This window comes from Lolium rigidum, chromosome 4 (assembly GCF_022539505.1).
Source record: "Lolium rigidum isolate FL_2022 chromosome 4, APGP_CSIRO_Lrig_0.1, whole genome shotgun sequence".
In the NCBI taxonomy this organism is placed as follows: Eukaryota; Viridiplantae; Streptophyta; class Magnoliopsida; order Poales; family Poaceae; genus Lolium; species Lolium rigidum.
Window position 1 is genome coordinate 226,704,383 of NC_061511.1, and position 14,525 is coordinate 226,718,907.

The window sequence follows — 14,525 nt, forward strand, 5'->3', positions numbered from 1 at the left end:
CTCGAGTCTTCTTCTAATGAATACCGCAGCTCTCCTGCGACGTTTCAAAAAAAAAAAAAAAAAAAAACATATGATTTGGGAATTGGCCATATCCAGGTAGTACGCATGCAGTGTAACTGGGCGGCTATACTATGCTTCTCCGAAACAAATGTATTATCACAGCTGTACACACAAAGGGCGGATATACTATGCTTCTCCGAAACAAATTTATTATCACAACTGTACACACACAGGGTTTCTCTGTGTCTAGATAGATTACATGAACGAATTTCTCGGAAGAATCGAGCATAACAACAAAAAGAAAAGAATAACTCGCCTGTCAATTGGACGTTGAACAACCTGGTGCATCGGTCTTGATGACCCTGGTGTTGTACGACCCGCATGCGCCGCACTTGTGGTACAGCCAGTGGAATCGGGATCTCCCTTTTCTTCCACAGTCGTTGCAGAGTATATCCTGTAACAATCAGGCAGGGCAACCATGTAAGTCCTTCAGCCAACAGGAAGACATGAAATCAGGAACAGGGGAATAGTGTACCTGGCACCGGTTCCGGTACTCCTCAGGAAGCTCTTCTGCAGCCAGCAAGCCATCAAGCATGCCAAAGTAAACCTATCGAGAAACAAGATGATAAGAACTTCACATTGGTTTTCAGAGTTCGCTTTTTAAGAAACACAACATTAATGCGCAGGAAAAATTGATTCCTTTGGAAATTTCCATTTTCAGCGAGATAGAACACAAGGTGTGTGAAATGCAGAAACAGGCTTGGTGTCAATTGATGCAACTTACCGTCATATCTCCCAAGGATTTGCAGCAGATAGGACAGGTGTAGTGAGTACAAGTATATGCCTAGAATCAACAATATTGTCAGAACAGACTCCGGGGCAGAGAAGTATTCCCTTGGGTCAATTAATTTGGGACGGAGATAGTACACCAGAAATATGCCTTGGGTTGCGAGTAGACTAACATACCTGAAAGCAAGCTGAATGCATGAAGTGGCCACAAGGAAGACCTCTAACTGCTGCACTTGATGTGAATAAGAAATCGCAGCAGATTGGGCAGTTCATCTCTAGCATCTTTTCTCGGCATTTGTGTTCTTTCAGTTTCAACCCGAGGCAACAATTGCACTTCATGCAATGGAAGAAGTCGGTGCCCAATCCTTCCCCAAGACGACACAAATTACAAAAGGGGCAGTGATACACACTCCTGTAAACTTCACATAATCAGACTTCTGCAATAAATTACGGAGATGGACAACACCAAAAGGAGCCTACTACTGACTGGCTTGTACTTTCGCACATGCACATACATTAAGTTAGGAAAGGGTATGCTCTGGCAGACTGAACTGTTGGGCCAGAAGAAAGAAATACAGTATTATTCCAAGAAAAAAATAGCAGACATAGCCACCTGATGCTTATGCCAGAAAAAATCCACCCGATGCATTGATCAATTATCATAGCACATATTTACCTAAGTTACAAAAGATGAAGCATTAAACTACTTAACAGAACTGGCAAGTTTTCTTCGATGCAAAAGACTGAGTGTTCGAAGCTTGGGAATCAATGTTCAGCCACTGTCCACCACTAGGGTATCCTACACTTTGGTTTCAAGGAGTGATAGGAAATAAGAGAAAGGAGAGGTAGTTCAAGGTGTTCTCTTAAATTAGTGAGCCATCCAGGGGTTACTTAGTTCTGAAAAGGACAATACATGCTTCATCATGTCAACTACTATCATGTTGATTTATTTATGCGCAATCTTATGAAGTTATGCTGATCTTTTTGCGGCGAATCTTGGTATGTGAGGATAGAGATAAGCATCCAACCCAACACTTCACGTTAGCATGCATATCATGAAGTATATATGCTCGGGCATGATACAAAGATTTCACTAAGAACTTACTGCAAGAGAAACTAATGGCATACACGTTCAGGCTTTACCTTTCATCATCAAAAAACTTGCATATACTGCAATAATATTTTGCCATGGATAGACCATTGCAAGAAGGCGTTTGGCAATTTGGACCAACTGGTTGGACTTTCATACATAGCATGCACATCATCTCCACCGTTGCTTTCCTAAAAATTGCAGCATCACAAAGTGAGTAATATCTTTCCAGCTTATTACTTTAGAAGAGATCTCTAACAACGGACACGTATGATTGCACGAAAGGTATGCAACAGAATAGATTTCTGTCCTTCTATCCTTATGTACTTTTAAAACTGCCGCATAGCTATGGGAAAGAAGTTAAAAGATACAAACTGGGGAGTTAGGAGAAGCTCACACGACAATGTTTTGCTAATTGAAGCTTTTAACCAACTATTTCCATGTGAATGTAACTTGTAGCAAGACAGCAGATGAATGAGAAATGAAGAAAAGATATTACAAGGGCCATGATGAGTAAGCGCCTAGAATAATAATGTTGACTTGCTGCTCTACACAAGAGCTAATCAACAACAAGCTTGTTTAAACCTCACTTTTTACTTATTAACATTTGTATCACGACAATTATTTGATGTTTGTAATTTGCGTTAAGAAGTAAAGGAACATTGAACACTCTACTACTTGAAGAAATACAGAAGTGTCCATCAGCACACAAAACATTAGTTGTACCAAGTTTACCTTTCCATTGTATGATCACTAACTTTATCATGACAGAACCTGCATGTGAACAGCTTACTGCAGCATGCAGCAACGAGTTTGCAGTTTCTTTTGTAATGCTCACAACCAAAGATTTGTTTCTCTGGATCTCGATATGAAGGAGAACATCCAGGTATTACAGTATTGTGATCCTCTGATCTTGGTTGTGGTGATTTCTGCTGAGCAGCTATCCAACGACTGAAATTCACGTTATTAGAAATATCACATATACAATTCCAATTAACTTACGGCAAAGCCCCTGCAACTTATTTGTTGTAACTTTAAATGACATACCTCGTCATGAGATTTTGGATTAGATATGCTTTTCTCCGTGGATCAAGAGTGGAATCTTGAGAAACCTTTCGTATCTCGGCCTCGAGCTCACTTTGATTCATTCGGAAGATGTCTTTCCAACCAGGCTTAAACATCTGGTCACTCTGGTCGAGATTTTCCTCAAATTGACTCTCTACAGGGCAAGAAAAGAAAAACTCAGCGAAATACAATCTGATCTTCGAAACTATAACATGCTATAAATCGTGGAGGTGTATATATATTTTTTATCCCATTCATCATAAATGTACATCCCATTCCAACTATTTTAGTTTTCTCTGATTAGCAGTTTCTCTAGCCAGCATAATGTCTGTATGATATGCCCAACTTCATTCTCATTGACCGTTACCTATTACCAAAAAACTAAATCACCAACGATTATATCATGTCTAGATTAGATCATGGAAATAACTCAGAGAAACCGGGTAATCCATATGTAGTTTTAGCTGTTGCGAAGAAATGCACTAATATACTCTTTTTTTTCCATCTTCTTTGCTCTAAACTGAAATCATCTCTAATATTTCCCTTTGTCCATGCAAACTAACATGCTGCTTGCAACTTCGTATTCAACTGTTTCACTATTATTTATGGCAAAATAGATGACACGTTTTGTTTAAGTAACACAACACCTAACTAGCGTATAAAATTCATATGATGCTCACTGGAAGTTATATCCTCTTTACAATCCAATGTACTCCAGTAAGTGGTTATCTCGCATCTGCTTTATCAAACAGAACTTACCATGGGTCTCAATTGAAGGTTTTCCTATGGATAAAATATCTGATTTTGAAATAATATTACCAAATGGAAGAGAGTAAAGACATACTACCTCTGTCCATAAATAGATGTCTTAGATTTGTCAAATTTTGAATGTATGTAGACACTATTTAGTGTATAGATACATCCAAATATAGACAAATCTAAGGCAACAATTTATGGACGGAGGGAGTATATAAAATGCCGACCAAAAACATGGTGGAAGAGTTTGTAGAGGAGTCCTAAAAAATTAGCACACCTTCGGACGGGGAGGAGGTCTCATTTGAGGGACCAGATGAAGTAGGCGAACTATTCCACCACTCGCTTAGCCATTCATCAAACATTGTATTCTTAGTTGCTTGCTTCCATGTATCCATCATCTTGTTCTGTTCCTCTAGACTAAGTGCTGATGTAACCCAGGGTATCATTGACTGCAGAACCTCAGCTCCTGTAGATCCAATTATACGACCTACAATCTTATCCTGATCATCTACAGAGAAATGTTTATCAAACAGTGGCCACAACTCAAGTTCTTCTCTATGCACATGATTAGACAAGGTAACCCGGATAGACTTGCACATTCCTTGAAGCTTTGTCAAAAGTTCATTATGCTTCCTACACCAATCAAACTCATTGTATGAACAGATATGCCTTTCTTTAGCTTTGTCAATGGGACGGCCTGAATCATCACATAAGTGTGAAAGCTCTGATAGTATGGTGGATATATCTTGAAATAATTCTTCTTCCTGCTTGTGATCAAGGGTATACGAGTGGCTGACATTATGTAGTGCATCTTTCGATTCAAGAGCAGGGAAGACGATTTCATCTTCAGCATTGCTATGTGCTCTATAAAGACCCCACAGTAGACGAAATCTTCCGATGAATTGGCGAAGGCAAGATTTATCTCCGTCAATGAGCTTTCCAGATTCAACGTCTAAGAACTCTAAATCCTTGCGAATTGCCTTATGAAATTTGAATATTGCATCAATTGGCCTAGAGATGTTATCTGGACTTGAAAATGCTTTGTCTGTCTCCCATGAAAAAAGACTTGAGTGTAATGAAGGTGCAGAATAACTACAAGACAATGAGCGAAAAGAGTTTAAAGAAGCAAACGAATCAGCACCAAAGTTGCTACTTTCCACTCCTAACCCAGGAATTTGGCAAGGTTTATTGTTACATCGAGACTCTTCAATGTCAGTAGTTTCTGGGCAGTGACTTATGTTAATATTGGTGCTAGATTCTGAATGATTTCTTCGCTTGACTGGCCTTGAACTATTTTCTGTTTGAGGTACTGAAAAAGTAGTGCTGTTTCCCAATGAACAAGGACAGATTGACTGACACTTCCCTACCTTATCTCCATCCAATGAGCAGTTCAGTTCTCCTGATGGCATGCGTATGAATTTCCCAGAGTTGGATGTATCCTTCAAACGGCCTTTGCATGCCCAGCCAGACAGAAGAGTAACCAGTGCGGTTTCAGAGGAAGGTGCTGTGACATGCAACTTATTAGTAAATATTCAAATTTGGAGGCGTTTTACATAGCTACTGCGGTCTAGAGGCATATAACATACAGTAAATCTGAAGTAAAGGGGTACCTATCAAGAACATATTCTGAAGGAAAGACTGTCCATTTGCATCATCCAGCTTTGATACAAACCATGGTAAAACCTGCTCCAATAACTTCAATGGCATGACGCAAAGACTCTTATACAAAAGTTCACTTTGTTTCTCTGGTGAGAATTTTGTCCTAGCTTGAGGAAGTACCTTCATAATAAGGTAAAATGGGCATGAGACCATATTGGCCACTTGGTCAACCAGATAATATTCTGACCGAGTGAGGTTCAGCTTTTCAACTACTAAAATAACTTTTGTTCCTTCATAAGACTAACCTTTGTTTCCTCGGTATTGAAATGATTCTCAATTTCCTCCATTATCTGATCAGCTTGTGAACATAACTCAGAGTAAAAATCCAGTGCAGTTGATCTTGCTCCAGTTGTTTGGATTTGTTCAATTAAGCGTCTAAATTTATTAAACTGTTGTTCTTGCTCCGCATGCTCCTGCTCAAAGCATACTTCACCATCAACTGCAGGAAATATAACTTGATCCTCGGCAATACTGCAGATCAACAAAAGAGAAGACAAAAACAGCAACTGATCAAACTAAGGTCAGAAGATTCCACTTAATTTCATAATACAGAAACTTATGTGTGGATCTATAAAGGTACACAGTTCATTTGAAGAAAACCATACAAACTCCAGGCAAACCAAATAACAAGATATTCACAACATCATTCAATGTGCTAGCTATTATCTCGGGTTATTAGGACTTCAGAGTCATTCACAAGAGTTGTGCCTAAATTACCACTTGCTGTCCAAACATATAATTTAATGTTTCTACGTTCATTTACAGTGATGAGTTATGATTTTGAAACAAAGGTGCACATAAGTTTAGATTCAAAGTCACAGACCTGTGGAAGATGCACACATCTGCAATAAACCGAAGTCTGGCGTTGAAGGTTGATATATTGGACAAGTCCCCAGACTGCTGGATCCTTCTTGTCTCTTCTACTATGTCACTCAATTCTTTTCGGATAGCATTATGCCACCACAAGATCTCATCTATTGGATGTACTGCAAGCTGACAGTGGCTAGATTCTGCATACTTCCGCTTTCCGACTTTAGAATGCTCATGTGAGCATCTGTTTTTGTCTGTTTGACCAGAGATGTCCTCATTTCCACAACTGCCTTTTGAAGAAGGAATATCCAAATCTTGTGCCACCGTTCGTACTGCTTTACCTCCAATCCATGCAAACACGACCTACACGATTTTTTAAATTAAGATTAAGTGAACATGCCAAACCTTGTTGTTATCAAAAGATGCATGATAGTGAGAACCTGCTGGAGAAGCTTCTCTTGAGGAACAATTCTACGCAAGCAGTTAAGAATATCTTGGTGCTCATCAGATGAAACAGAAGATGAAAGCCATGGAAGGAACTCTGCCATCATATTTACAGGGATGTTGCATATGAACTGCCAGACTAAATCGGCTTGCTCTTCATATGAAAACTTGGTAATGAGCAATGGGAATACCTGAAACATCCTCAAGATGATTAGCCACCAAAACTGTATGCATATGCTGAAAGGAACAAATAATTACAGGGAGTACACTAATATACTGATTTAAGGGGAGTGCACTATGCTGAAAGACATACTGCAAAGTGCAAAGTGAAAGTTTGTCATCGACTACATCAAAAATAATTTCTGCACTTGTAGAAGTCCAAGAGAAACTTTTCATTGTGAACGTCGTATTTACTGTTAGGTTCGCCATTGAGTTTTCTAAGCTGTTCAAAGCACTTTAATTGAAGCTACTCCCTCCGTCCCATGAAACATGTCTTAGATTTTTCTAAATTTGGATGTACCTAAACACTATCTAGTATATAGATACACCTAAATTTAGACAAAGTTAAGACAAGTTTGATGGGACGGAGGGAGTATATGCTTTACCAGCACATGTCTATACACTTCTGTTAATCCTGGACAATAGGACACATAAATATCACAGTATGCAAAAGTTCATTCTCGTATACAGGACATGGCAATTAGCGAGACATTCTAGTGATACTCCAGTAATTCATAGGTGGCTTCTAGATTATGATGTCTTTTCAGCGAACCACAAGTTTCAGACATACTTGGAAATCAGAATCAATGTATAGGTTTCATTATACCAGCATAGTGCGTACCAAGTGACCATGACCCATACATTAGAGCACAACAGTGGATATGGTGCAGAATGTCAATCGGCAGGAAACCCGTGCTTACAAACGTCAGCCTACAGTTGCATCACCTTGTAGCGTTATGCACGAAATGACGTTACTCAATAATTGTCCTGTAGTTCAATATACTGTTCCTAAACCTAAATATAGATCAGATTAGGCAATAGGATAACTACAGATGGGACAAAAGCAACAAAAGGTCCATATAGCTTCCACATAACATTTTATCTCTATGGCTGAAGACCATGAGCCAAAATTACATCCCAAGTTCCCAGCATATGACCTCAATTACTTTGATTAAAACTTATTTGATTCAACAACTCAAAACTTCCTAAAATGGAACTCCAGACTACACCAAAATAGTCAATTACAACATGACAATGTATCTCATACTGCTGCCAGAAAGAGAAATGACATCACCTTCGACTGCCATTTCAACAAATACGAATGTATCTAGATGCATTCTTGTTATAGATACATCCGTATCTAGAAAAAAGTTGACACTTATTTTTAGACGGAGGGAGTAACATACAAACAGCAGACCATAATAATCAGGGGAATTGAAAAACCTGTTCTTCTTCTTTGAACATATGTTGAGTTATAAATGTTCGAATCGCTCCAGCACAGGATGCAAGCTCCCTCCGGAGACCATCATTGTTATGTACATCAAGTTTTAATAGCGCGAATATGTGGGCAAAGAGATCATTTTCCCTTTTGTGCTCAAGGGAATAGGTCCCTGCTATATTCTTGACTCGAATATCGAGTGCTGGAAAGATAACCTGCAATTATCAAAGGCAAATATTATAGCATCTAAATGTTCACTACAGGTATACAATGTGAATCGCAGGACACTTATAGTTGGCTTATAATTTTTCACGAACATATCAGTGCAAGCCCGATTGGTTGCAGACTTACAATTGATAGCATGAATGAAGTTACAGTGAATGCACCCAACTACATTGGGTAGGCAATTCACATAGTCTAGACTAGTAGGATTAACACAAGGACAGAATGTACTCCCAGATGGAATCCTGTAATAGATGCTTAAGGTTCAGCAGCCGGCCAGGGTTTACCAATTCAGTTGAAGACATGCCCGGTCCTGAGTGCGGCATTTTGTAGCTCGGGCTACATGCAGGCCATCTTTTTGAAAAATTTGAAAATGGTAATTTAAAGTGCTAAAAAAACTCTGAAAACAATTCTAGACATAGGTAATGATGTATTCTATAAACGTGCAGATTTTCAATTCAAAATACCTTATATTTTAGGCAGTGCAAAAATAACAAATGTGAAAATCTGAAATAGTGAACAGTGCAAACCTTGAAACATACAAAAATTGTTAGATTTAGTCATTTTTGTGTGGCCCAAAATACAAGGTGTTTTGAGTTTAGATTTTGTATGTTGATAGAATACATCATCATCAACATCTAGAAAATTTTTTCATAATTTTCTGATACTTCAAAATGTCATTTTCATTTTTTTTCGAAAAAATGGCCTACATGTAGCCCGAGCTACATTTGTAGTTTCCGGTCCATTTCATCAGAATGCTAGTAAAATACTAGGACAGCATAAAAAGGGGAATGTAGTATGCACTATGCAGGAAATAGTTGATGAGCATATGGTGAGTACATGTAAAATCGTAAACGTTTCTCGTAATATTCACTTGATTATTGAGCATATCAGTGATATCACTGTACCTACAAACTGCAACCATTTTCAGATCACCTCACTTCAAACCCTGAATCCGACCCCAATCCCCAGACACAGTTCCACAATTCCACGGTCCTAAGCCCCCCACACAACCATAATTTCGCATTCACGCACATCGTAGACCAAATTGTTCGACAGAAATTCAGCAAAACAAAGCGAAGGAGGAGGCTCCGGGTGCGCCATTGATAACCGTACCGCGTCCTCGGCGTCGCAGTGGTGCCTGTATACGGAGAAGAGGAATCGGAAGCGCCTCTCGAGGTCCGCCACGTCCCCTCCGCGGCGCTCCGTGGCGAGCCGCACCGCCGCGGCGTGCAGCTGCTCCAGCTCGGCGCGGATCGCCTTGTGGAAATAGACGAATATCAGCACGGGCGCCTCGGCCGCGGACCCCACGGCGGCGCCGGAGGACGCGGGCTCCGCGTTCGTGGAGGCCGGCGGGGGAGGGGAGCGCGGGATCACGGCGGCCATCGGCGTCGCCATCCTCCGCGGCCCGGCTGCTCGTGGTCGGAGCACGCGTCTGGCTCTGGGTGCTCTGCTTCGGTTCGTGTTGTTTTCTGGGCTTTTTTTTTATGTGCTGGTGGCCAATCAGGTAGAACGCCGCCAGTGGCCGTTGCGGCCTACTGCTACTGGGCTTGCTTTGTTGGGGAGACGGTGTGTCTGTACCCTGGCCCCACTCCTCAGTGAGATTGCATATCCAATGTAGAAAATGTGCACCGTTTCTCCAGCTCACCAAGTATCAAAGAGGAGTGTATGTATGCATTTGTGAGGATCTACATCTGTTTCATGAAAAATTACTAGAACGTAGGACTGGGACATGCATGTTTGTATGTAGAGGTAGAGACTTGAAGCAAGCTATGGACCTATGGTGAATGGTGTTATGATTTCAGTAAAGAGTAAATTAATGGGACAGTAACTGTTACACAAATATTTCACATGCGTCAACATCGCTTGTATATGCTGTTAAACCTAGTATGAAGAAAGCATATATCAAGCATCTGTCCATTTTCTTTCAAAAAAAAAGCATCTGTCCATTTGCTGGTTACACAAGAAAATGACTGCAAATGGCTGTACTGGTCTTACTTAACAACACGTAGCATTAGCAATACAATAGATACCAGGTGTTGGACTAATATACCTACTCCAATTTCATCCGAACTTACGTGTGAACGTGTAGTACGTCGTGCACTCGCAGTGACAGCTGATTGGTGAGACGTCTTAATTCATGCACGCCACCGTGGCGCCATGCACACACGGATGCCCTCCTTCGTCATCATCATAATGAAAACAAGAAGACAGCATGTCTCGTGCCGCCGCGAAAATCTAGCGCTCGATCGGCCCAGAATATATATATTATCCCATCGGATCGATCTACGCCGTGCTATAACATAATCAAATATTTCCATGTTTGATTGATCACTGAGCGATCAAGATTAAACAAAACAAAGGTCCTCGTCAGATGCCATGAATGGAAAGGCAGCGTGGTCCGTCCTGCCACATAGTGGGAGAGAGGGAGAGATAGGTTTGAGTATTCGGCGTGCTCGCCCAACCAAAACCTGGATATATATGTTAACCCATTGCAGGCACAAAGGACATAATTTCAGGTGGTAGTAATTAATCTAATCTACTCCGTACTGTAGCTTGTGCCGCTGGTCTAATTATAGTCTGCGTTAGGTCACGAAATGGACGTATGTGCGTGTGCTCTTTCAAGGATGGTTGTGCTGGCGTCGCTAGCAACCGCAGAGTACAAAACAAGGTACTAACATTCTTAGGTAGGAAGAGCGAATTTTCTTTTGGTAAACCAAAAGGGACTTCAAGATTAGGTGAATAATGTCTAAAACCATTAAGACCAGCAAAACTTTGGCATGTTTCTTTTGACAGTGTTCTTTGGCGAGGTTAATTCGGCAGATTTTCTAGCTTACGGCGGCATCTTGTGTACTCCCTCTGGTCATTTTTACAGGGTGTTATGTTTTTCAACTTTGCCTCGAATTTCTTTCGATCAAAAGGGATTTCTCCACGGTTTCCACGACAACTCAACATGTGCGCGCAAGGCTAGCCGGGCCATCGGAGGAGAAGCGGCGAAGGCAAATGGTCTGTGCTCCATTCATGGCAGTCTATACAACGAGTTGTTGGAGTGGACAAATCGACATTGCCGGCTTCTCTACCTTACAACGACACGACTAGTGGGACTCTCCTGGCAGCAATAAGGTGGTCATCAATGTATTCAATGTACCCAGCTACTTTTTAATTACTTTGGGGTCTTCTTGTACTGTTGTTCAAGATTATAAATAGATCGGTAGATTTTTCACCAAAAAAAATAATAAACAGGACGCCATGGCCACCGGGTTCAGAGACCGTGCCGCTCCTATATATAATGTACACCTCTATCGGAGAGAGGGGACGCGCAACACTTCACCATTTCCACACACCATACCCATCCCCTGCCTCCCATTAGGAAGTAGCAGCGCAGGTCAGGCCAACTTCCCGGGAAGAAAAGAGATGTGGCAATTTGAAGAGAAAATTATCTACCTTACAAAGATATATTGGCGGGATCAAATATATGACGTGATTGCCATGCGGAATTGCATTCTCTAGCCAATTCAACCAAAGGACCAATCTGATAGAGGAGGGCTAGGCAATTATATTCGACACCGGATCTTGTTCGACGAGTAGGGCAAGATGTATTTGCACACCGGGTGGGACAAGTTTGCTTGCGCCCACAACCTCGAGGCCGGCAGCGTGCTCACCTTCCTCTACAAAGGCGACGCCGAGATGATCGTCAACGTTTTCGACAAGATATCTTGTCGCAGGCACTACCACACCGACGAGTCTGACAAGGACACCGAGAGCTAGTACTATCAGAGTGTTCCTTATTTGGAGCGAAGATGTCCACGACCAATTGAAGCCACTAGTGTAGATTTTTGGACGTTCTTCCGCAGATGCGGAGAAGACCAGACACATCAGCTGCCAGCTGGATTTTCTAGTTTGGGTGGCTGGGTGAGGTTCTTTCTTCGCAACAAAGAAGGCGAGGGCCACTGCACTAGTTAAGTTTCCTCATTTTGCAATTTTTCAAAGTATATAGTAGTTTGTGTAATGTTTCTATCTATGTTTAAATGAACAAGGAAAAAAGTAGGTAAAAAATTATGCGTCGGGCCACTGGGGGTGTCCCCAGACGCAAACGGACGTGCGGTAAAATCGACTATTTTCGTGTCCGCGGGCCAACACAAACGGACGTAGCCGGTTTCTTTTGATGTCCGATTTGCATCGGCCTACTGGAGATGCCCTGAGAGCCCGCGTGTGGTGCAGGCAGCTCGCCACACGAGGCACATGGGACACCCAAGCGCTCTCCAGGATCGAGAAATCCTGGACATGCACTCGATAGGAGGAGGAAGGAAAGAAACCTCCGGTTGGCTCAGATCTACATGAACTAGGGAATTGATAAAATTGGTAAGGGAAAGTGATAAATAAAATTAAGGGTTTTCATAGCTTGGCCTCCTAGCCTCCCACGCACCTCCTTTTATAACAGCAAGGAAAGGCACCCAAGCATAGAGATTACTCACTTAGGAGTGATTACATTGATTAACAACTAATATAAATAATTTAGCAAATTCTAGCACTGACCGAATCTTGCCTTACTCTGGACTGATGCTACATGCATTCATTTGCACGCTTGGTATGTCTATCAATTTGCTACATGCATTGATTTACAGTATTGGTCCGTCTATCAATTTCTAGGTGATGGGAGGTTGAAAACTGGAGGAAAACCTATAGAGCTACCAAAATCTGTGTGTCTAACTTAGGGCCTTTTTGTTTGGGCTGGCTGTGACTAGCTGTGCGGCTGTGCAGGAAAAGCTGTTGTCCAGACAAAGCTGTTGTTTTGAGTTGTACTCTTTGGCTGTCTGGCTGGCTGTCTGGCTGTTGAATGAGGATTTGTCTGTAATACCCTCAGAGTCAAGAGAATGTGTATTTTTCCTGCTTAACATGTAAGAATCAATGTCTCAATCACTATAATTCAAATATTCACTATATAATACTATCATTATACATGGATATTCACATAAATTACTCATTGAATACATATCCATCATACAAGTTGCTAATCCAAAATACATATCCATGGCATTATACTAGAAACATAAATAATACTAATTTTGTCTAGCATTGAACAATGAGTTAGCAATGTCGTCGCGTGTTGAGTTCATCGTTCTCGTGTGTTGTCCACCTGGAGCCGTATCACCGGGCAAGGTTACTGCTTGCCTTTGCACCTTAGGAATGTAATTCTCATCTGAATCACATCGATCAAATTGCTTGTCACGTAAGTTGGAGTCTCTAATAAAATTGTGAAGAGCAACACAAGCTAGGATAATTTTCTTCTGTGTAACCAAGTCATAACAAGGGATACCCTTCAACATGCGCCACTTATTTTTCAAGATACCAAAATTACGCTCGATAGTGTTTCGAATCTGAGCATGCGCATAGTTAAAATTTCCTCCTTTTCTGTTGGTAGTCCTTCTCGGCGGAAATCTGGTAAATGGTAGGTATTGTTTTTGTAAGGTGCTAGAAATCCTTTCTTATTTGGATAACCAGAATCCACAAGATAGTATGTACCTACATGAGAAAAACATTAGAGACATGAATGGAGCAACCCGCATGCATAGTTCATGTGAATAGAGTATTACCATCCGGAGGGGTTGGAAATTGTTGTGGATACTTCTCGATGCTACGGTTCAATATCCGTGTATCATGTGCCGAACCAGGCCATCCAGCAACAACAAATGTGAATCTGAGATCGAAGTCACATATACCTAGCAGATTTTGTGATGTGTAACCATGTCTTCCAATGTGATTGACCCTTCTTCTTCAGCAACTTCAACAGCAATGTGTGAACCATCTATCGCGCCAATGGAACCTTTAAAATGAGGCCAAAAGCGCGGATCTTGAATTCTTGGATGAACATCAGTGAAATTCCGATCTACTGGTTTTATGTTATCTTTACCCAAATTGTACAAACACATCAATACCATCTGAAACTTTCTGTGAATTGTTTCAAGAAACCGGCTGAAATGGTTCTCAACTTGGGTAAACGATTGTCCTCCTCCAACCATCCATAAAAACATACCCAAACATTCAACCGATTGCATGTCTCTAGTTGACTTTAATCCATAGCTAGCAACTAGAAGGTTATGCAGTTGTCCAAATACATATGGGTACATTCTAAACATTTTGTAGCATCTTTTTCTATTTCCGAGTTGCTCATGCACCCATTCAATACCAGTTTGTTGTGGAATCCTCCTAGGAGCTTTATTCAAATACTTTTCAGAATAGAGATTACCATAG

At 41.1% G+C, this 14,525-nt stretch overlaps 1 protein-coding gene across 1 annotated transcript; it reads right to left on the reverse strand.

The window, feature by feature from the left end:
* Window positions 1-180: 180 nt before the first annotated feature.
* LOC124707178 (zinc finger protein BRUTUS-like) lies at window positions 181-9,663 on the reverse strand. The gene is made up of 14 exons (XM_047238837.1): window positions 9,390-9,663; window positions 8,057-8,266; window positions 6,610-6,804; window positions 6,183-6,532; window positions 5,605-5,830; window positions 5,311-5,479; window positions 3,978-5,204; window positions 2,927-3,098; window positions 2,615-2,830; window positions 1,933-2,070; window positions 967-1,201; window positions 785-844; window positions 536-607; window positions 181-454 (listed from the first exon to the last, which is right to left on the reverse strand). The coding sequence occupies exons 1-14, from the start codon at window positions 9,657-9,659 to the stop codon at window positions 320-322; spliced, it is 3,675 nt and encodes a 1,224-aa protein (XP_047094793.1). The 5' UTR covers window positions 9,660-9,663; the 3' UTR covers window positions 181-319.
* Window positions 9,664-14,525: the final 4,862 nt, after the last annotated feature.

Bases quoted from the DNA above. Each gene is read 5' to 3' on its own strand.
- LOC124707178 (XM_047238837.1), bottom strand. From the start codon at position 9,659: ATGGCCGCCGTGATCCCGCGCTCCCCTCCCCCGCCGGCCTCCACGAAC. The intron at 6,805-8,056 runs GTTTTTCAATTC...AGGATGTTTCAG, and splicing joins TGTTCAAAGAAGAAGAACAG to GTATTCCCATTGCTCATTAC. The intron at 5,831-6,182 runs GTCTGTGACTTT...GTTGATCTGCAG, and splicing joins GATGTGTGCATCTTCCACAG to TATTGCCGAGGATCAAGTTA.